This window comes from Natator depressus, chromosome 15, assembly GCF_965152275.1.
Source record: "Natator depressus isolate rNatDep1 chromosome 15, rNatDep2.hap1, whole genome shotgun sequence".
NCBI classification, from domain to species: Eukaryota; Metazoa; Chordata; order Testudines; family Cheloniidae; genus Natator; species Natator depressus.
Genome location: NC_134248.1, coordinates 23,082,087 through 23,106,328, shown reverse-complemented (window position 1 = coordinate 23,106,328; position 24,242 = coordinate 23,082,087). Strand labels below are relative to the sequence as shown.

The 24,242-nt window shown below is 40.0% G+C and overlaps 1 protein-coding gene across 2 annotated transcripts in view; it reads left to right on the top strand.

Annotated features, from left to right (window-relative positions):
* The window catches only part of TMEM132B (transmembrane protein 132B), a 356,630-nt gene that overhangs the window by 240,039 nt on the left and 92,349 nt on the right, over positions 1-24,242 (top strand). For both annotated transcript variants that reach the window (XM_074972494.1, XM_074972493.1), the window contains exon 4: positions 9,359-9,545. In XM_074972494.1, the coding sequence (XP_074828595.1) occupies positions 9,359-9,545 (187 nt within the window). The remainder of the gene's footprint in view (positions 1-9,358; positions 9,546-24,242) is intronic.

Genomic DNA, 24,242 nt, shown 5'->3' with positions numbered 1-24,242 from the left:
TAAAAACGATTGTCTCAGTTATCTCTGGAGTTGTCATGATGATGTGGATAAAATCAAATAAATGGGATGTCATTGCAAGCGTTAGTGTGAGGGACAGCTGTGAATTGGCAGTGAAGAAAGCTGAGGAGCTTAAAATGTTTGCTCATTATCTAGATTTATTGGTTTTGGTAGGGAAATGTTGGCTAAGCAAAAATATGGGTAATGTCTGGTCTTGATGGTGTGCTTTGAACAAAAATAGCTGTTTTGTTATTGGGCTATAAGAAATTGCTGCGTCAATCCATACGTGATCACCAGATCATGCTGCTTGGCTTCATCCTGCATTCTTTGCACTCTCACAGCAGCGATGGAAGTCCTGAGGTTTAGAGTGTAAAAAAGAATCCATCATGGGGGAATCAGTTTCCAACCACAAAGAGCAAAGTTCCTTCCCTCTCCTCCCCCCTTCCCCCTGAAGCTTGCTGAGAACGTGACAATTCTGCCATCAGCCTTTTGATCCTTCATGTTAAAGACATCTGCCCTTGGTTTTTGCACAGGCCCTGGGGCTGTCAGATCTGGAGTGGCGGCGATGGAGATGAGGGAGAGTATACCGTCTCTACTTCCTTCCTCCTACTGGCAGTAGGAGTGAGTTGGGCCGGTGGCTTCTTTCCAGGGCATTGTACCTGCCTCCCAGTCCTCAAAAGAATCATGTGATTCCCCAGGATGTGCTTATTTTGATGACTAAGCCCTAAAAGTCTGGGTTAATCGGAAAGACAATTAAACAGTCACTTCAGTCACTAACCCCATCTTTTGAAAGTTATGCAACATGTTTTTGTTAAACACACCCAGAGTTCACATTTCAGAAAGTGGCACTTTACGAAGCTTAACCTGCAGGATAGTGTGGAAATCCTCCTCTCGGCTCAAAAATGAGGAGATTTTTGTTTGAAATTTCCATATATGCACTGAAGAGAGAGGGAATATGCTGAGGGCCCGATTTTCCTCCATTAGAAACTACTGGAATCTAAGTGTCTTCAATGAGAGAAGGATTTTTTACAGAGGTGCTGATGCCCAACTGCAGCTGTGATTGACTTTAGCTGGAGTTTTGGGTGCTCAGCGTTTCCAAACAGCTGTTGAAATATGGGGCCTGATCCTGTAGCTCTTTGCTCTTGATCAACAAATATATATACAAGAAGTCCCACGGAGATCAAAGGAGTAAGGCTTGGACTACTGACATGTTCTGAACCTTACATGTCTCAGGTCCTATTCCTGTTCACATTGAATTCAATGGGAATTTGACATTGACTTCAGGGGGAGCAGGAGTAGGTCTTTATTAACTTTAAAATGATCCAAAATATTCTCAAATGACATGACATCAAAAACATTTATTATTATTAACTAGTTCACACTCATTTTTTTTCACAATTTCCCACTGCTGTGTGTGTCTCATAAACAGATTGTCATTTACTGAAAACATTGTGTCATGAATTAATGAAAAATCATGATTTGTTCTTAAAAGCCAACACCACTAACATAACTTTATGGTTTTTATGAAAACTGAATTGTTGACGGAATTTGACAACAAACTCTCAATAATCCAGCGATGCACCTAACCTAGCAGCATTTCAGAACTTGCTTTGCTGTCATCTTCCACTGTGACATTGTGAATATTTCATTCTTTACAAAAAGCAGACACCAACCAGCCTCTTCAGGTACATTCGCAATCTAGATCTTTGTTAAAAGAATCTGATTCTGATAGCTCTGCCTTCTTTTGTTTATAAAAGGTAACTACTAACTAGTCAGATTTCAACTATCATTATGACATAAATCATAGTATGATATTGATCCAGTATTTAGATTGCTAATGCTATAATTCCTGTGTTCCACCTAAAGAAATATGTTAAATATAAAGTGAATCCAGTCATATTTCAATAACAATAAGTTATTTTCTAGTGCTTATTAATGCCTTTGCATTAGAGTTGTAGTACATTTTCAAAGTAACCTATAAGTTTGCTAAATGAGCCCATGCAATTCACATATTAATAATATTGATCTAATATTGTAGTGAATATACAGAGCCATCGGTTTTTAAGATAGAGATTTTAAAAGGTATCCTTTACTGCCACTTGCAACGTTAAGGTAAAAGAGAAATATGTGTGTGTGTGTGTGTGTGTGTGTGTGTGTGTGTGTGTTTGAAAAAAAAAGTACCATGACGGTTCATTGTTTTTTGGTAATGAAGGTCAATAGAGGTAACAATTAGTCTAAATATCAGGCTTGATTTCAAAAGCACCTAAGTGACTTAATAGCACAAATACTATGGACTTTTAGTGGAACTCATGCTCTTAAGGCCCTTGGGTGGGATTTTCAATAGCACCGATAGTCTCTATCTGGAGTCGTAGTCCAGGATTTGTCCCACTGGAAGACCATTCTTGATTGGAGACATCCATTGTCTCAAGGTGGGCAAATGCTCTTTACTGCGTTAATAGAACTCAGTTTTAGAAGGAAATATTTAGAGCTTCAGCCCTGCAAGTGATATCGCATAGGAAGACGGCTGCCTCTCCATTGCTGTATCTTCATGGAGGTCCATGAAAGTCAGCAGGGCTCTGCTTGGGTACGTTGACCTGCCTGTGCAATGTGAGGTGCAGGATCGGGGCCCAAAACGTTATTCTGGAATTTAACCAGATTGTGTTGTCCAAATTAATTGCCATTAAATATATTTCTGGATCTAATGAAAATTGCATTTGGAATGTATTTGGCATGGGTTTCTAAATCATATCCCAGAAACCATATGTTCCAGGACAGGAACACAGAGTTACACAAATCTCCCAATGATTTTGTAGTGCATGGAGCAATGACAAGTCAGAAGATGGCCCACGGCCACTTTCTGTTGGAGACCTGGCAGAATCCATTAAATACGTTTGAGGTGAGACATTTTGGGAAGCTGAGTAAAATCATCAAAATCTTGAGGGGTTCTTCATCTGCCCTGGGAAAGAGATATTGTGACAGTGCAATTACAATAGAATGTAGGATTATAAATAAGACGGTGTTTTGATGAACAAGGCCTCCTTACTTCAGGCTGTGCGAAGAAATAAAACTGAGCCATGCTTCCTTTTTCTCCTCTCCAGAAAGAAAAATGTCTCATGAATGTCTCATGTCTGAAACACTGGGTTGGATTCATCAAAGGGAGTTAGTAATTACCAAATTGAGAGAATCATGAAGCGCTTTTCTAAATTTGAAAGGCTCATCAAGAATAGATCAGGAGCAGGCAAAATTAATAGTTATGAACTCATTTCCATAGAAATGGACTTATTAGCAAGCATGCCAGCTGCCTAAAATTATAAGGTCTTTTCCTCCTGCTTGCAGGAAATAATCTTACTTTTATTTAAAAAAAAAAGTTAGACTTTATTTTTTATTGCTCTTCTAAACTGGGTTTGGCAAAGTTCTTGCAAGATGGCAGAAGCTTTGACTAGACAATAAAAATGGAGGAGAAGGAAGATGAAGGAAGGGGGAGAAGACAAGAAACTTACAACCCTCGGATTCCATGAGCACCTCTCTGCTGCAAACTTGTTTAGACAAAGATGGAATGGGCTGCAAGAAAGAGTTGCCAGGTCTTAGGACAGAGTTTGGTTTAATAGGATTTAATGGCTGATAACAGTATGAGTTACGCTCTTCTCCTTTGCTGGGAGCATTTCCACTTCCATGGCATTTTATCTTTGCTGGACACTTAAAGAACATCAGTGACCCAGAGGATGTGAGAGCCAGCTTCTCAATATTGGTCACAAAATACAGAGTAGGCCAAGGAGAAATCGAAGATTTGCCATGACAGGACAGAGCTTCTTTAAAAAGAAAAGATGGAACAGAATGGCACGTAGATAATCCCCACTACTGAAGGTGAGAACTTTAAGACAAGTTTCAGAGTAACAGCCGTGTTAGTCTGTATTCGCAAAAAGAAAAGGAGTACTTGTGGCACCTTAGAGACTAACCAATTTATTTGAGCATGAGCTTTCGTGAGCTACAGCTCATGCTCAAATAAACTTTAAGACAGAGTATCATGGTTGGTAAATAGAGGTTGATGAAGTTTGAAGAAAATAAATACTCAATTCTCAGGGATTGATTCTTATTTATTTGAGATTTTACTCCAGCCTACCTCCAGTTGCTTCAGTGGAGTTTACTTCTGATTTGCCCCAGTGTAAATGAGAGATGCTCCAGGTCTTTAGTGCCCTGGATTTAAGAATTTCAGAGTTCCTGAATTAACTACTGAGAGGCCTGCTGACAACACACTGTTATTGAAAACAGTTAATACATTGCTTTATGTATCAATATGCATTAAGTGTCAAGTCTTCCTGCTCTTGGAAACACAAGGATCTATAGATGAGGGATAGAATAAGGACTGTAGGGACAGAAGGGAGGCTATGAACTGAGGAAGAAAGAAATTGACTTTTAAAGCTTTATCATTTGTTCGCAATAGTTGTAACCTGGGAAGAGATCAGGAGCAAAGTCTGTGGACTGATCATACGCCTCTCCGTGGGGGACTCCGTGTCCCAGATACTATAGCACTTGGCATTGCTCTGAGGGCTAGATCTTTGTTTTGAAGAGTGAAAAAGAGAGACCACAGTTTTGGAGACAATTCGCTGACCTGCTGTTAAGAAAGTAATTTGTAGCACTGCCGACGAATAAAGTAGTGCAGGGGCTTGAATGCCATTTTGTGAAAGCTGTGTACTTGGTGGAGGAACTCTCTAAATAAAACCTAATTAGAACACAGTGAATCTGGCACATCAGTACAGCTCTTTTAGCAGTCTTCCAAAAAAAAAAAAAAAAAAAGAAAAAAGCTGGTGCCCTGTTTTGAAATGTTGACATCTTTCAGTACATTTAAATTGCTTCAGAAACAAAGCAGGAAGCATTTGACTAGCAATGTTTTTTTCATTTAAAGTAATGGCAGAGAATTTTCCTGGCAAACTGGATTCCACCAGCACCCTTTTTTTCTTTTTGTAGTTTCCGATTGTTCATTTCAAGTCAGGGACTGTGTGTGTATGTGTTTGTGTTAACTGGTCAGGAATTTTTTGACACTAGATTTCTTCACAGCTGTTGAAACTTTTCATGGAAATTGTATCTGTTTCGATGAAGGTTTCATTGGGAAAGTTGCTCAGTTTGAGAATGGGATTTCTGGTTAAAATCAGAGAGTGAGACCTCAGAATAGCCACTGGTCTGTTGGTTAGGGTGCAGGAGACTCAGGTTCAAGTCTTTTCTCTAAATTAGGTAGAGTAGAGATTGGAACCTGCTTCTCCCCTGTCCCACACGAATGCGCTGACTGCTGAGATAGTGGCTATCCTGGGGTCAGGGCCCGCACTGAAATTTTTCATGAAATGGAATTCTTGATTTCCTGCCAATCCTAGTGAGTGTATCTGATGTTCTCCTTTTGTATTCTATGTCGGAATTTAAATCTGATTTCAAGCAATTGGAGTATACAGAGGTATCTATCTTTAAATGAAAGTTAGAACTTCGCCTGTTTACAGAGGCAGTGGCCATTTTCCTCCCTGACAGTCTCTGCAGTCTGTTATATATAGGCTCAGATTAGATTTTTATTGGTAAATGTTGGTAAACATTGATTTCACAGTTCACACACAAGCCGACGAAAAAAATGTTTCCACTGATGGTGATTGAAAACTACAGATAGGCAAAATAAGAAAAGTGCTGCTTGAGAACTTATGGGAGTTTGATTTAAGAATATTTATATATCTGTATATTTTGATTTGATGTTTGTAATTTCTTTTAACAGTTATAAAGCTTTAACTTTCTGAATGTCAGTGTCTACTGTTATTAAATGATTTCCTGTCAATGTGAAAATTTAAATTGATAAAAATAGAAAAAATACTTAAAATAAACATAGCTATCATCTGTCAAAATTACAAAAATATAAAAATGTAATTCTGCCAAGTCTAGCTGTATACAGAACACACACACGCGCTGTTCTTGTCTAGAATCAGAGATACGTAGGACTGGAAGGGACCTCAAGAAGTCATCAAGTCCAGCCCCCGTGTGCTGAGGGAGGACCAGGTAAACCTCGATGACTATGGAGACTTGTTAATTCTTGCTGTTGTCTTTAACATAACATTGGCCATTTAGACTGTAAGTGTATAGTTTTTCTCTGGATACAGAAAAACAGAAGAGGATAACAGAGTCATGGATTGAGCACAAAACAACTGTCAGCATGACATCATGACATTGTTTGTTTAGCTCAGTTTTTGACAGTGCCTGTGGTGCACTGAAATGCTACCTAGTCTTACTAATTACTTTAGAGATGAATCCTAACCAGAACCGTAGGTCCAAAGAGTTTTTAAGAATTCTGAACCCAGTTCTGAATTTTTTTTCAGTTGGTCCCTTTTGGGGTAATGGGTTGAACCGAAACTCCAGATCCAGACACACCCAGAGGGTTCAAAATTTGAATCTAGAATTTGTATCCAGGGCTGATCTCTAAATTTAATTTATGACTTATGACTGTTTGTGACTGTATTCTGTATTCTGTTTGTGACTAAGTGAAACAAATAGTTAGAAGTAATGAGCAGGGTCCCGTACTATTGAATTCTGCATTATGCTGACAATATTTTTCTGCAGAAATTGAGATGTTTCTAATTATATCCCTGACTTTGTATAGCGTAATTTGTCTTTGGCATCTTGTTGGTAGTCTGGTTGGTCACCCAGGCGATGCATTAATAGCTTCTAGCCTTGCCTGAGGGTAGAGAAGATAAATGAACATTAAGGTCTCTGCACTGCACTTTCACTTCAGAGCAGCAGTATAAGAAAGTTAAAACTATGCATGGATAGACTTTTCTGCAGTATTACTTTAGACTAGTTTAGTGGACTCGAGCATTTTGGGCAAAAATCATCTTAAAAAAGTAGTAGTGTTGTTGTTGTGGGAGTGAGAGCCAGGCGTTTGTAAGGGGGGTAGTGTTTCCCAGTAGGTAGATCATTCAACTTGGCTTTAGGAGACCTCGGTTCCATTCCTGTCTTTGTCACTGATGTGTTGTGTGGCTATGGGCAAGTCCTTGTACCTAAGGCCTTGTCTATACTATGGGGGGGGAGGGAAATTGATCTAAGGTACGCAATTTCAGCTACGTTATTCACATAGCTGAAGTCGACATACTTAGATCTACTCACCGCGGGGGCCACACTTTGCGATGTCAATGGGAGACACTCTCCCGTCGACTCCCCTTCCGCTTCTCGTTCAGGTGGAGTACAGGAGTTGACGGGAGAGCGATCTGTGGTTGATTTAGCGGGTCTCCACTAGACCCGCTAAATCGACCGTCAGTGCATCAATTGCAGTGTGTGGATCCCCGGTAAGTGTGGACAAGCCCTCAGTGTCGTTCTTAATAAAAGAAACAGAAATAAGTCACAAACAGAGCTTGAATGCTTTGCATTTACATCCACTTTTAATCTTTTATTCCCAGATGACCAAAATAAAATGATCTTCATACAATTACAAGTGTGCATCAGCAACAAGCAATATATTCCCATGAACTGAAAATACGGATAATGTAACCGCATGTTTTTGTGATGTATAATTAGCATAAATCCATTTTTTGCATGGAGATAAAGGCCAGTTCATGTTCGAATGAGGGGGAAAAAAAAAAAAAGCTGAGAGCTCATTTCTGGTGCAACATGAGGAATGACCAAACATTCTACTGTTTCAGAACGTCAGTATTTGCAACAACCAAATGATAGTGGTACCTGAATAAACAATTTAGCAACATCTGTGCCGTGTGGTGTCCGGGGCTTATATTACAGGTTCATTGAGATTACTTAGAATTAAAGTCTGAGTTTAATGGGAAACATGCTTCCTTTTCAGGAAGCTAAAAGATAGATTGTTAGCTCATCTATAAAGTATAGCCATTGCCCACTGGATTGTTTGATTTAGTCTTTTATCAACTTCTATAGCCTATGGGTTAGCCTAGTGGTTCTCAAACTGTGGGTCAGGATCTCAAAGTGGGTCGTGACCCCTTTTTAACGGGGTCGCCAGGGCTGGCGTTAGATTTGCTGGGGCTCGGAGCTGAAGCCGAAGTCCGAGCCCCACTGCCCAGGACTGAAGCCCTCAACTTCAGCACCCCCCCAGGGCCTCAGGGCTTTGGCCCCCGTCCTGGGTCAGCAGGCTTGGGCTTCGGTCCCTGCTGCGATCATGTAGTAATTTTTATTGTCAGAAGGAGGTCACGATGCAATGAAGTTTGAGAATCCCTGTATAAGCCTATGGGCTTAAAGTTAGCTTTTAAGTATAAGGATAAGATATAGGGAAAAGACAACAATATAAGAAGACTACAGGCCCAAACCCATAAGACATTAGCTTAAGTAATTAGCATAAGTTAGGCCTATTAAGCATTAGCATAAGCAAAATGATCAACAGTGACCCTAAATCCCAATATTGCATAAGAGATAGTTTTGCTAGAAATTCTTATGAAATTCCGCAAAATGCTGATGGGTAACTGCAGAAAGTCAGATGATGCCAGTTTGGCTGTTTTGGGATAGGAACGTGAGTGAGGGTTTTCAACCCTCCAGGACTGTCCTGGAGTCTCCAAGAATTAAAGATTAATTTTTAATTAAAAATTATGTCATGTGGTGAAACCTCCGGGAATACATCCAACCAAAAATTGGCAACTCTAACATGAGCAGAAGCTTAACCTCAGTATTGCTATAGTAACTAATTGACATATATGCTAATATATCTGAAATAATTAATATTTGAACATACAGAATCAGGACACCCCAACATTATTAGAAAGAAGAAGTGAGTTATGGGCAAAGGAGGCTGAACACTCTGATGAATATTCATAGCAGTCATTTATGGCTAACCACGGCCTAGAGTCTAGACAACTGAGACCTCAACCATTGGAATCACTTGACATGCAAGATATAGGATTAGACACTTGTGGACCACCACCTGTTTTTCTACCCTGGGTCTTCACAAGGATTGTGTGAGTGTGCATATGGCATGGCGCTGGATGTAAAATTAATATTGCATTACTGTTACATTCTGGTTTGGGTCGGAACATTTGTGAGTTTACTAATTGTGTCAATACAACTATTAAAAGGTCAAAAGCTTTTTCCTCAGTGAGTGTTGCAACTGTGCACGTTGGGGTTTCCAATTAAACCGTAACCGATTTCCAACTCTCTGGACTCTTGGAACTGAAGCTTGTCAAACCTAGGGTGTTAATTTGTCGATTGGAGATTTTTAAATAATTAATACACAATCAATAGATCAGGCAACGTTTCCTGAAGTCTGCATGTTGAATTTGATAATTCTCCTATTGGAAAGAAAAAAACCTGTTGCAATTTATTTTGTGCTTGACATTTCGCTGATGCTTCATTTTAAATTGCACTTAATGCGCATTTTGTTTTCCAGAGCAAACATCTCCTTCTATGAGATCTTGCAGATGGACTTTGAAATTGACAATAGCAGTAGCCTGGCAGGAGCTCAGCAAATTACCTGGCAGGTGGAATACCCCAGAGAAGACTCGATGAGTGAACTGGTGGTCTCAGAGATCTTTGTCAGCCAAACAACATTTGCAGGAATTGTTCCTCTTGCAATGGTAAGAAACTGCTGCTTTGTTTTTCAAATGCTTCTTTTGATTCCTTTCAGTACTCAAGGAAACATGAACCGTTTTTTTAATTTGCTACTTCCTATGCATCTGCTGAAAATGGTTTAAATGCAAAAACTACATTTCAATAATATTTTATTTACCTGATATACCATAATGGCTCCTTGGAAACCATTAGAGTCTATTGTGCAAATTCTTTTCTGTTAGTGGATTATTGGCCTGGTACATAGTAACAACTCCTTTGGAGCTGTTGTCTTCTGTTGTGTTAATGCGACTGCCATGCATGCTCACTAAGGCTAAATGCTACAATTAGTTATGACATTTTCATTTAAATAAATTAGCCCACATGTGTAGAAAAATTCATTTCTAAGCCAGACAACTGGGCCATATTTTGCTTTGCTTTTCCCCAAAGCACTCAAATGCACTAGACTAAATCACCGACCAGCGGGCTGCAAAATGTCAATTTAATAAAAAACTCATTTTGAGTTATACAGTGGGGACACAAAATCGTTTCTAAAGACTTAGATTTTTAGATTTAGAGAGAGGCCCTGTTTCCAAAGCAGGGTGTAATAAGTGTGGTCAAAAAAACCTAACCCCCACTTTTTTTCATGTAAGTGGCTACTTGTGTACTCAAATGCAGCTTGTTATAGGGACCTTCGGTGTGACTGTGGGACCTCTGTTACTAGAACTTTTTGCTGGTTGCAAATCAATTGCATTTAAATGCAGTTACACTGGTGTAAAGCAGGTGTAACAGAATGGTGAATTAGGCCCTGTCTGCAGAACTTCCTTTGAGAAATTGTCCTAAAGATCTTATGAAGGATTAATTTTTTTCCTGCTTAATTTGATTTAAAAAATTATGAATTTAATGATAAATTTCAATCTACTGATACATTTTAAATCTCTCCCCACCCCAGTCCTGGGAAAGGAAGTTAATTTTTTTTTCTTGTTCCTCTACCACCTAATCAACAAAAATCCAAACATTCCAAGTCAGCTGTAGCTCACGAAAGCTTATGCTCAAATAAATCTGTTAGTCTCTAAGGTGCCACAAGTACTCCTTTTCTTTTTGCGGATACAGACTAACACGGCTGCTACTCTGAAACCTCTCCACAAATGTTACCCTGTCCTTCTGGGAGAGAAGAAAAGGAGGAGACCAGTAAATACAGACAAAGATCTAGTCAGGACTCTTTTGTATTCTCACTGACAATGTCTAAACTTGCTGGATATCCAGCGATAGAAAAAAAATACAGGTCAGGTATTTTACAGGGTGATTTTTTGGGAGGCTTTCCTGGAGCATATAAATAAGTGATCAGTACACTTAGAGGAGACTGAGCAAAACTAAAATAAACTGGAGGTGATGTTGTCAATTATTAGTGATGATTCAGGTTGTAATACTAATGTACAGTGAGGGATAAACAATACCACTGTTATACAATACAAGTTGTTTGAAATGGCTCATAAGGTATTTACACTACTAAGAGTGCTACCGGTACATAGTAGAGTTGGGTTCAAATCAGCAGCCCCCTGCGGAACTTTCAAAGGTGCATAATGTATGTTTGGATCAGAAATTTGCAATTGGTCCTGCTTTCTCTATAATAGTCCCCCGCTCCCTCTAATCGCTGAATTGGCCGCTGGTGCCTATTTCTAACCCCGGATCTCTGAATGTTGGTCAGAGGTTTGTAGTCCTGATCTACAGATGCATCTTAATTTTGCTGCTCATTTATTCTCATCTCTTATTTTACATCATGATGGGGAAAAAAAACTGAAGTGTAATATATATATATATATATATATATATATATAGAGAGAGAGAGAGAGAGAGAGAGAGAGAGAGAGTAAAATACATATATATATATTTACGTATTTTTGTCTCCTTTTGGGACATCCTAATGTTTCTTCACATGGCCACAGTCCTTAGTGATGTTTTTCATCAGTAGCTCAGCTATCTACCTCTGACTGCAAGCTTCCTTGCCTGGCTGGCCCTAGGCTAACAGAAGAGTCTGAGATAGCAGTAGCAAGAACAACAGATTTTATTTGCATTCCTTCCCCTCATATTTGCTCATTTGTGGTGCTGCTTCACTTCACTTCAAGACAAGCTCCAGCCTGTGTTGCTGAACTGGGAACAAAAGCCAATGCACCATACACTATCACGTTCTGTTCAGTGAAACCAGGTGTTACAGAAAGTTCTTGAAAAGTTAAGAAAATATATTTCAATGTTCTTCTTTAGGGGTTCCTCAACTCCTTCCATCACTAATAAGTCAATTTTATTGTAAATTTTTTCCTACCGTTTCCTGAACTACATAGAATCTGTAAATAAATATCATCTCATATATTTTTGTCCCTTAGAAGAACACTATAAAGGTGTATCAAAATGCAGTGGGTTTTAAACTCCTTGTTTCTACATTGAATGTAAATTACTTGGGGGGGTCCCTTTAATTTCTTGACTGTTCTAATTTTCCTATACAAAACGTAGAGCCAAATGCAAGCTCATTGGCTTGAGAGATGTTGCATGAATGTGAAAAGAGGAGTTGGTCCTTAGTTTGTGGGATCAGGTATTTTGATGACCTCAAAATCCCATGGCCAGTGAAAAATAATTAAGTCTTTGTAATTTCCTGTACAAATTCACTTTGTGTATAAATCGGACCATCGGCACTGTGTAAAGTTAAACTGTATACTGAAAAATGTCTTGTCAGGAAGAGTTTTGCAGGTGGCTACCATTATAATTCGCTGAAAACTGGAACTCTAAGTCTGGTTTACATTGTTTGAGACCTCTGTATATTTGTTGAGGGAAAACTAAACAAAACAAAACCAGACTGTGGAATTGTGCAGAGCATTAGGGACCCTTCTTAATAAAGACTTAAACTGAAGTTAAATTCCTAGATCTTTCTGTTGGTCAGGATAAATAAGCCCCATGCTCATGCCAGAACAAACAGGGTTTCTCTTACACATGGTTCAGTATCTCACTATTGTTTGCTGCTGCTGCTGCTGGTAGCGCCAATCATAAGTACATCTGTAACTTTTTCAAGGCTTTCTTTGAATACAAAATAAAAAGAGCAAGAGCCCTCTATGATCGACATTCCCTCATTGCAGGGTTGTCAGGACCAAGATGTGGGTGGATTGACCTGGTGGTTAGACCCAGAGCCCAACTTATTGGTTAGAGGAAGGGACAGGAGCCAGAGCCATGGACGAGAGCTGGAGTAAGGAACCAGGAATCAAGCCAAGGGTCAGAGCCAGAAATCAGTAGCTGGAGTCAGAAGCTAGGCAAGAGAGCAGGGCAAGGTGGAATGGAGCAGGACAAGGACAAGGCTGGAGAGGCTGGATACAAGGCAGAAGCATGGCTGGGTATGGGGGCAATTGCAGACTTGCTGCTGATGCTGCTGAGCTTAAGTGCAGACCTGTTGGCTCCTATTGACAGCCAGGTGGGCTGGCCACTTGGGCAGGCCGGGCAAAAGGGCGAGTCTGCTGCAGTCCATCTTGGCTCATTAACCTGCCCGAAGGCTGAGCCACCTAACCCCAGGCTCAGCTGAGAAAACTCAACCCCATGGTTCCTGAGAGTGATGGTGGCAGTCTTAGTGGTAGGGATCGTTCTCCATTACCTAAACTTATTTTTCTTCTAGATAAAGTAGGTGTGGTGGGTCTCATGCTAGCGTTTGTGTAATAGTCTGATCAAAAGAGCTGATTTCTTGCTTCGGTGGGGTTTACGAATCGTCTCTCATGAAATCTTGTGTGTTAACATCCACAGTTGGTAGGTAGTTTAAGAGATTAGATTTGTGTCTGTGAGATGTGAAAACATACAGTTGATTTTTGCATATTATGTAGCAAAACAGGGCTCCATATCAGCAGACAATCCTGCTGTACTGTGCAGATAGGTGCTGCATGCCCCTGGCTGCAAAGTACACTAGTCCCTTTGTTTAAAATCATTGGTGCATTAAAGAGCAGTGCTTTGAGATTGCTAACAGAGAAGGGCCTTGTACAGCTGAAATGTAACTCACTCTTACATAGTTAATCACTTTGGGTCCCAGTAAGAAAAAGTGCAGGCTTGTAATGCAAAATGTACATTTTGATTCATTAGTTGGGGGTGAGGGGGCAAGCTTATGGCACAAGTAATTTCCTTATTGGGCGTAGGCGGCATTAAGATTTCAACATACAGTATCTTTATATGAAAAGGAGATAAGGGTGTGGAGAACACTAATTATTGCACAAATGCTAATCGAGAAATCGGTATGCAAATGTCATTAGGAATTCGTTGTGAATTTGCGAACAAATAAGACAGTTCCTGGTTTCTCAGAAATAAAGGAAAACCCCAACCAGGAGAAAGGGTGGTACAGTCAGCTGCCAATTCTAAAACCACCAACCCAGTTGCATCTGGCATTCAACAGTAGTGCCCAAGAAGTACAAATCTACTTACATCTACATGTGTATGTTCTGAACAAGACTGAAACGTCTTCAAGTTTGTGCGAAACTAATGAACTGAAATAACTATTTATTTGTTTATGTATTTATTATGGGCAACTGGGCAGCTTTCAAAGATTTCCTCATTGAATAATATTCAACGTGTCCATTGGAACCATTTATTGTGACGTGCACCTTCTTGGTTTAAATCCAAATAGCAGTTGGACCCCACTTACACAGTTTGAGAAGTTATTTTGTTTTGCAGCTTTGAAGTGGCCCAGCCAACAGCTCTTGGTATTATTCTGTTTTACCAGTAACTATGAAATAATCTGATTTTTTTTTTGAGTGGAGAAGTGTGGAAGAACAAGGCTAAAATATAATTTTGGAATTCTGGGAACGCCTGAAAAACTTGAATCTATCTCCATTTGGAAGATCATCCATATAATTTTAACTCCAAAGCACTGTTTTCACTTTTTGAATATTTTGAATCTAATTTTGATTAGAACAAATACAATAAATATGTTCACGAACAGCAGAAAATCTAAACATTTTCCTGCTGGGACACAGGGAGTTTTCTCCACAATTTGAAGCAGTAATTCCTTGCTCTCCTGATAATGATAAAGTCCAATTTGAATGACTGTGTGGAACAAAATAAAGTAAAATTTATTATGGAAGTGATCAGACCATTTTACTATATTAGGATTGGGACAGTTTAATTTTAGTTAGTAGAATTTACTTTCCGATCGCCACATCTCTAATTCCAGATGGAACATAGGGAGTAACGGAAAAGATGAGGTAGAATAGCAGGCCACCTCCAACTGATTCGGTAATGAAGCGACTTCTCATGAAATGAGAAAATAGCAAGGTGGTTGATCACAGTTGTTTATGGCCTGCACTTGACTCAAGAATGGATTTGGATGACCGCTGTGACAGGCCTACTGCTGTTGCAAAAGGATATCAGGCTACTTTAAGATGAGCTGTTCTTATAAATCAGCCACCGATTGAGAGGTTTCTCTCCTATAGTGGCACATGGTGGGAATGCTCTAGTTAGGCTATATCATCATTTCCATCATACACCTGCTAGAGAAAATATGGAAAAGGAGGTAACTCGCTGTGCATCCTCTGGCTGGGCCATAAAGCCAAAGTTATGGGAGGTTAAAGGATGTCAGGTGACTGTAGCTAGACAAAGGTAATTCATCCAAGACATCTGGATGAACACTCCTCCTCTTACTAAAATGCCATTAGCACTTCCATCTTTTGTCTGATGCAAAAGGGGACGTGTTGCCTCCTAATATCCTGCTGGACCATTGGTTCAGTACTGGCTTAAATGGAAGAGGACCACTTACTGAATCATTCGCACCACTTCCCCTAAACGAGGTTGTGAACTCAAGACGACATTGCTGCATGGATTTTCTACCTTTTTAGAAACACACCACAACTGTTTTGGGCAGATCTATCTGTGGCTTCCAATTCTCTTGGCCAACATTCCCAACACAACTTTCATCTTTTTTCTTTTACGTTGAGCTTGTCAGCCTGGGAAGTGATTTTTTTTGATGTATTCGAAGGTAGGAAAGAATTAATTTCACACGATACTGAGTTATATGCATACCGTTTGTAGGAGATCAACATACAGCTTGATGGATCTGCCGTGCCCTCAAGATGCCCCTTCTCCAGTGAGACACTGTTTCTGTGCATATATCTAATTTGGGAAGTTCACTGTTTGTGAGTGAGTGTGACCAAATTGTTAAGGGCTCCTAATAGGGTATACGCAAACATACATCTATGATGTATAGATCTATATAAATAACATGTCATGTGTGGTGGTGAAATCGGTGTAACAAGTTGCATTTAGAATTTATTTTATCATTATCTTAAAGCTGTCTATTCATCCGTCTCTGAGCAGATTTCCAACATGACAAATCTCTGAGCAGCTTGAAGCAGCCATTTCATAAACATCAATTTGCCAAAAAAAAAAAAAATTTCTCCAATTGTACTAAAGCTACCCCTGTAATTACACTGCTCTGAGTCTCACGTTTCAGTCTTTAACCAGTCCTGCCCCAATATCAGGCAAATCACACTTTATCTTCAGTGGCATAATTTTGTAGCCTTGTATATTTTGAGTTATTAGATTGTAAAATCCAAATATTAAGTGTAGAAAAGGTATTCTAAACAATTTTTGTGCTTTCTAAATTTTATGAACTATACGTTTTCTTATTCTCAGAGGCCTGTACAGTTGGATTCTTGCCACTAAAGGAAATTTGTTTTGGCAGGTGGAGGTTAATGGGAGAAAAAAAGATTTGTATATATTTTAAAACTTTGCTTGGCAGATCACTCTCCAGGGGATGGGAGCCTTTAATGGGAACAGATGGAAGGAGATTGCTGAGCATGCTACAACTCACCCACTAATAGGGAATGTGACTTCCTGGGGTAGAATTGCTGTCCCAGGGACATCTCAGGGCAAGAAGGCACAGAAGGTGGCTTGGTGGTCAGTTGCAAGTATGGTTATGCTGGGGTGGCTGACCCAATGGGAGTTCATCTTCTTGGTACTATTAAAGAAACAGGCTGAGAGGTGAATATGTGGACTTATTGTCACTGTTGCACAGAGAGGTGCTGACATAAAGTAAGCTGGGGCACAGCGAGCAGGGCAATGAAATGCCCAAGTGGCCACGGGTGTCTAGAAAATGGGAAAATTGGGAAACTTCTTTCCTAATGTAGGTGGTCATGGTTGCAGGGCTTCCCCGGCCTGAAGCCCAGTACCATCTCCAGTTAAGCATGAGGTGTTAAGAGTGCTTCTTACCCTAACAAGATAGATTGGCATTTTTGTGGGCTGGGTTTACTTTGGGGTTTAGGAACTCCTTTACAGGGTAAAAAAGGCATGTAATGTCGACAAATTTGAAGGCGTTATTGGGAATGGGCCATACTGTAAAGAAAAAGATTACACAAGAATTAAAGGGGAATAGGATAGCAGGGCCATTCGGTCATCTCACTATACAGGACTTGCAGGTTTTCCCCCTAGGGTTGGTCCCGAAGAAGGCCCTGAGTGAGTATCTCATAATTCCCCACCTGTCTTACCCATGGGATAGCTCAATTAATGATGAAATAGGCCTGGCCTTGTATTCCGTGCCCTATTCCTCCATTGGTGGGGCTGAGTGCCTGGTTAGGTCTTGTGGCCAAGGGTTTTTAGTGTGGAGGTTCGGGTGGGGTGGTCTGAAAGCATCAGCCTTAGGGAGGATACATGCTGTTCCATCACTGTTATGCACAGGGATCTTGTGAGGATCCTGCATCCCATGTGTCACTGTGGACAAGAGGTGACCTTGTTGAGGGAGACATTCTTGGTACCATGTTTTGGAGCTTTTAGGATCAGCAAGCTAGTATCTGAGTCCTGTAGGGATTCTTCTGGGGGGGGCTTTGGAATTTAGGGGTATACATTGGGAGGGGCGATTGGTGATATTAACCCTGAGGAGGTCAAAGATGGATCTTCCCCGTTGAGGCTGTGAGGGCATACATGGCAATAAGACCAGAGAGGGATGGGCCCCACCTTTATTCATGGTAATGGGAATCCCCTCGCAACCTACCAGTTTATTACAGATTTAAGACAGGTGCAATGTGCTACAAAAGAAATGAACGATCATTCTTAAAAATCATCACAAATTGACTTTTTTCCCTCAAATACTGCTCTAAATGTAACATTTATATATTCAAAAAACGGTACTGGCTTTAATTAACTAATCAATCCTGAATAAATGCAGCTTGGTAAGAATGAAAAATTATATGGAAATGAAGCCACTCTTACTCAGTTTTACCTGTTCCTGAATGTTTTATGAGTCACTTTTCAGATTCCTTAAAGTGCTTTTTGAAGCACACTCAAAAGTTCCATAATAATATGGCTTAATATCTCTAAAACTGATTTACTTAGAAAAAGTTGGGATTTGCAACTTGAAGAATAAATTTTCCCCCAATACCTAGAGCCTTTATGAATGACTTTGACAATGTAAATACTGATTTATCAACTAAGATTGTCTGTAACTACTTAAGGCCTCTTTAATGCAGGCAAAATTGCCACTGTAGTCAATGGGGAATTTACCAGAGCAAGGACTAATTGTTCACTTAAATTGGAGTCTAGTTCAAATGCAAAATTTCTAATTTATGTTATGTTTTTGTTTTCTTTTTTTTTTTTTGAACGTTCAGTGCCAACCTTTGAGAAATTTTGCCCACAGAAAATATGAAGTGTCTTCAATTAGACTCTCAGCATTGTCTATTCTGAATATCCGGAAAGGATATTCAGACAGTGAGCAGAGTATAAGACCACTTGTTTAGTACAACAAAGCATGATGCATTCAGTATCAGCATCAGCTGCTTTGGTCCTGTGAAACTTATTTTGTTTTCCTTTTGGCACTAAATAGTTCTAATAACTGAGTCTTTCAACATCTGGTGTACCAATTAACATGTGCTGCTAATGTCTCAGAAAGTAGAAAGGTGATTCATTTTCATCATGTTTAATACAATCACAGAGCGAGGTGGAGAAGTAGAATGTCAAAAACACTTACATTCTTCTTTGCATTCAGATATTCTGGTGCATTACTGAGTATTCACAAAAGAACTTCCTTTTCAGTATGACAATAATTAAATGTAAACATTGAGCCTGCTTTTCAAACATAGGATACCTAGGATAGGATGCCAGTCCTTAATCTGATGACTCAAATTGTGGTTTATGCGTCCAGTATGTCTTGCATATTATTATAGAGTTGTTTAGTTGGATTTCTTTAGATACCTATGTCTTGATTCTGTTCTCACACCAGTAGATAGGAAATCAAGAGTAACTTTCCTGAGATCAATGGAGATGTAACGGTATAAAACTGGTGTAACTGAGGGGAAATTGTGTCCTTATTGTGCATCTCTGATCTGTTTCAAGAGACAGCAAATAATTAGGGTTTTCAGAGAAGTCCTTTAGAGACAAGTTCTTACTGTACCATGACAGTGTTTCCCATCTATATTTTGTTCTAATTTAGTGTCATTTTGGGAGCCTTAGTTTCCCCTTGTTCTTGTTTGGTTCTTGCTCATTTCTTCACCACCAAGAGTGGCTTGAAGGAGCCATATCCACTGAAGGAGCAGGTGAGCATGTGACAGACATGTAATGCGATGCAGCGGCGGAATGAAAAGCGTGTTCAGTTGTAACAGAAAGACTTGAATTAAAATAAAGTGATGTATAGAAGGCTAAGTACCTGATTCTCTTTTACACTGAAGGCCCCTATACATAACTCGGGGCAGGGGGAACAGATCCTCTGATGGTGTACGTTGACTCAGTTGAAGTCAGTGGTTCTATGACAATTTGCACCAGGTGCGAATGTGCCCCTGGCACTTGCACTTATATCCCCTTTACACAGAGAGTTTGGTGTTAATTTACCTTAGTGTAAATGGAAATCATGCCTTAAAATCTTTGAAGAACAATTCTGCCTAGAAAAGTGACTAGGCAACAATGGCCTCTTCTTACTCAACAGATCTGGTTCTTGGGTGTATTCAGGGTCCTATCTGTTTACTTTAAGTAACAAAAATACTGTACATTTGTACTCCTTTCTACTCATGTTAGTCCTGCAGAGGCAACACAGCTAAGAGTATGAACTGGATTTTATTTCTTCTCGTGCATCATCAGCTGACTAATGCACTAAATGTCCATTAGTTACTCCTGAGCAGGTCCCTTGAAGACAATGGAGAGGCACAGATGTCAAAGAGCATAATTGACAAGTGGGTGGCATGGGGTTCACTGGTATAATTGAGATCTCTAAATTCTTTATTCCTGGAGAAGATGTGTGAAAAGGAGAAGGACCTTTGCTTGACTCACAGATCTCAAGTGAAGTTTTCAGGGCTGGCAGGAAGAAAAACCATCTTTCTACTTATAAACTGAGCACACTGGCTATGTTAACTCATTGAGAAACAATAAACGTGGAACCCCACAATGTCCTATTTAGAGTCACTTTGCAAAGTAGAACTGTGGTTAAAACTAAATATAGAAATTGGTGGAATAAAGATGGATCTGGTTGCATAATGGTACTGCAGTTCTCTCCATCATCTCTCTCAATCAGATAGACATCTGAAATTTATCACAGATTGGGAAACACTGAATCGGCTGAGCTTGTTAGGATAGCCCTACTCTGTTTTCTGGGGTAGACGAACTCCACCCCGCCCCCCACCATCACTTTACCCATTCCTGGCTTGTCACCCAGGTTTCCACCACAGAAAATGTGACTGGCTTAAATTGTCTACCTAAAGGTCAAAATCAGCCCTAACCCAACAACTTCAGAGAGTTTCTAGGCAAGCAGGAACTTTGCCAATGTGAAGAACAAGAGATGATAGAGAGACATTGTCACTGTTTTTGCAAGAAAGCTCCAGCTGCAGCCTAGGAACAATAGTTGTTATAATAAAAGAATATTTAGTGTTACCATATTGTCTACAGCAGTGTTTCCCAAACTTACAACAGTTGCGTACCCCTTTTGAGACATTTGTCTTACCAGCGTACCCCTTCTCCAGTGAAGATTATCTTGGGGGCGGAGGGTAGCCACATTTTTATAACACACTCCTGGTTCGTTTCATTCTGGATTAAATGTTTATTAGGAATAAATACAAAATTATATTACATACAGTTGAAACAAAAATTTTAATAGAAATAATAGTTACATATAGAAATAGTACTAGAAATAATTAAAATAATAGAAGCGAATCAACAGTCTGGCAGAACAGCATATATATATCTATCTCTATATATGTATAGATATATATATATATATATAGATATATGGTGAATTCGTATCATTCTGAAATTAAAATATGCTGCTTTGGTTAGGTTAGTGAAGAAAGCACTAGTTTTAATGCTTACTATTTCAGTATTGAAAAATTTTCAGTACAAACCAAACTATTCAGTGCGAGGGATGGAACTGCTTTTGACCAGACACGATCGCAGGGATATCTGGCTCAATGTTTGTGATCTTAAGACGAAGATGCCAACCAGCGCAGGGAATCCGATCTCACACAAATACAAGGTGGGAAAAGGCAGAAGATACTTGACAGCTTTGTCTGACAGAACTGGATATTCAGAGCTAACACCCAACCAAAATGACGTCAGTGTATTTTGCTCAAATTTTGTTTTCAGGAAGCTATCTGCAGCCCGCTCCAAGAGCTGTTCTTCTTCTGAAGCAGAGAGGTTATTTGGCAATGTTTGAACATTGATGATAAAAGGGTTCCTTATTCATTCAAAGGTGCCATCCGGTTCAGGGAAATACTTACGAAGATCTTTCTGCAAGCTTTCCAAATGCTGCTTTATGGTTTGCAACACATCACTAACATGTTCGTTATTGGAGTTTATTACTCAGTCATGAAGAGATGGAAAGGAATCCAGTTCACGACGACTAAGACGTTTATGCCACAGTTTCAATTTTGCGACCATGGCGCTCACTTTGTCTTGAACATGGAATATGGATATGAGTTTCCCTTGCAAAGATAGATTGAGGTTGTTTAAATGAGCAAAGGTATCTGCAATATATGCTAGTTTGCATAGCTACTTCCAGTCGTGTATACAGTCTCTCAGGTTAAATGTTTCATCTAAAAAAACTTGCAGTTCTTCTCGCAGCTCAAACAGGCGATTCAGAACTTTTCCACGCGAAAGCCAACGCACTTCAGTGTGAAATAGGAGTTTTGTGTAATCACTGCCCATCTCATCACAAAGCTGAGAAAACAGCCGGGCGTTCAGAGGGCGGCCTTTCACAAAATTGATTATTATCACAGCTTCATCCAGTACTTGCTTTAGATCTGCCTGCATGTTCTGGGTGGCGAGTGCTTCCCTGTGAATGCAACAATGAGTCAATTCTGCTTCTCGCACAACAGCTTGAATACGTGCAACATCTCCTTTCTTCAAACCAATCATGGCTCTGGTGACATCCATGCTTCTTCCAACACAACGACTCCAATCCAAGTCATTGTTTTTGATAAAGTCATCAATAACTTTAAAAATAGCTTCTCCAGTCGTATGTGTTGGTATAGGTTGGCAGAACAAAATATCATCGTGGACTTCATTATTCAGCTCGTATCTGACAAACAACAAAAGATTAGCTAAATTCACAACATCAGTGGATTCATCTGCTTGCAGTGCATAGTAGCGACTCTTTTGTACTCTTGACAATAATTGCTGCTTTACGTTTTCGGCCATGTCTGTGATTCTACGATGAACAGTGTTATTCGAGAGGGGGACATGATCTATAGCTTTGCTAGCCTTGTCTCCAATCATCACTTGCACCATTACTTTGGCTGCAGGTTTCACTAATGTCTCGCCAATCACTTCAGCAGCTCTGGACTTTGCAATTAAGTATGCCACACTACATGAAGCTTCCAAAGCTTTAATATTTTCACCTCCCGTCACATTACGAATTGTTTTCTGGGACTTTTGGAGATCTTTGCGCCTATTTTCGAAGAATTCTACAGGTTTTCCCTCATATTCTTTATGTTTGCTATCAAAATGGCATTTTAGGTTGGATGGTTTCATACTTTCATTTGTGAGAGTCTTGTAACAAATCACACATAGTGGAACAGGCTCCACCTCATCACCATTCCACAAAAATCCCAGTTTAAGATATTCCTCAACATATTTGTGGGCTTTTTTCGTTTTCTTTGCAGCTGATACGTTAAATAAACTCACAGATGGTTCACACAGTTCACTAATTTTGTCACAATTGTCTGATGTAGCCATATCACTGCATTTTTCAGCATAATTATCACTAACATTCATATTTCCTTATAATTTTCTTTTGTACGTTTCAAACTTCCTGTTTTTAGCCAGCGATCCATTGTAAATGGGTTTAACAAAAACAAAAAGAGAAATTTTGCATATTAATACACACCAAGTATGTACTTGCTATGATCTTTAGAGTAGTTATTCACTTTTATCCGTCAGTATGACTTCTGCGCATGCCACAAAGGCAAGTGTATTGCCCCGGCCACGGTAACGCGCACGTGTGGTTTGCATCGGCTTTGCTGTGCTTCTGACCCTCTTCTTTCTTCGGTACAGCTCTTCGGCGGTATGACTTCCACTTTTCTTTTCTTCGCCGCTTGGGGCGGCAAAAAAGCTGGAGCCGCCCTGGCTGCCAGCCGGTGTGAACAGAACCCCAGGCCGGCAGCGGGCTGAGCGGGGCCGGTGGCCAGGATCCCGGCTGGCAAGAGCTGGCAGTCTGAGCTGCTCAGACCGGCAGCAGGTCTGAGCCACTCAGACCGGCCCCTTGCCAGCTGGGGTCCCAGCCGCCAGCCCCACTCAGCCCGCTGCCGGCTGGGGGTCCCGTTATGATAAAGTAAAATAAAAAATTCTGCCCCATACCCCTTGAAACCCTTTCACATACCACCATGGGTACACGTATCACACTTTGGGAAATATTGGTCTAGAGAAATGAGTTTGGTTTGTGAATGGCAGCGCTGGTGTTTTATATATACAGATACAAATCCTTTGCTGTACAGTAATAGGATTGTGATTCCCAGGATGTCATCATCTTTAAAGTGTTTTTCAGATGTAATCATCAATATTTCACCAGTGCAGCGAGCCCCTGGCGCTGAAACATTTTTTGTGTACGCCGCAAGTATTTAATCGATGTCTTCCGAAATCTTGCTTCCTCCCAAAAAATGTAAGCTGTGGGTTGACTAATGTTGTGAATCACTTAGAACCACAGATGGCCATATATACACGAGTAAGTTTGCTTTTAAATGGGAGATTGAATAATAGCATCTTCAGTTGCTGCTGGCAAACATGCTGACAGGAACACCCAGAAAAATGGTCCTTAAAGATGCCCATTTCTATAACTCAAACTGAAAGAAAATTGCTGAGTACACCACTTTATTTGTTTTAGGATGTGCAAGAATGCAGAGGTTTTTACATGTTACTAGCTTGCTTTGCCTGCACTATGGCTACAGGGTGATATGAAGTTTAGAAAAGAGATGACTAAGGGAGATCCGATAGAGGTCTATGAAATCATGAATGGTGTGGCGAAAATGAATAATGAAGTGTTATTTACACCTTCAAATAATACAAGAACCAAGGGTCATCCAATGACATTAATAAGCAGCAGGTTTAAAACAAACAAAAGAGGTACTGCTTCATACAATAGTCACCCTGTGGAAGTCATTGCCAGGGGATGTTGTGCAGGCTAAAAGTATAACTCTTTTAAAAATAAAGAATTAGATAAGTTCATGGAGGACAAGTCCATCAATGTTAGCTAAGATGGCCAGGGACGCAACCCCATGCTCTGAGTGTCCCTAAACATCTACCTG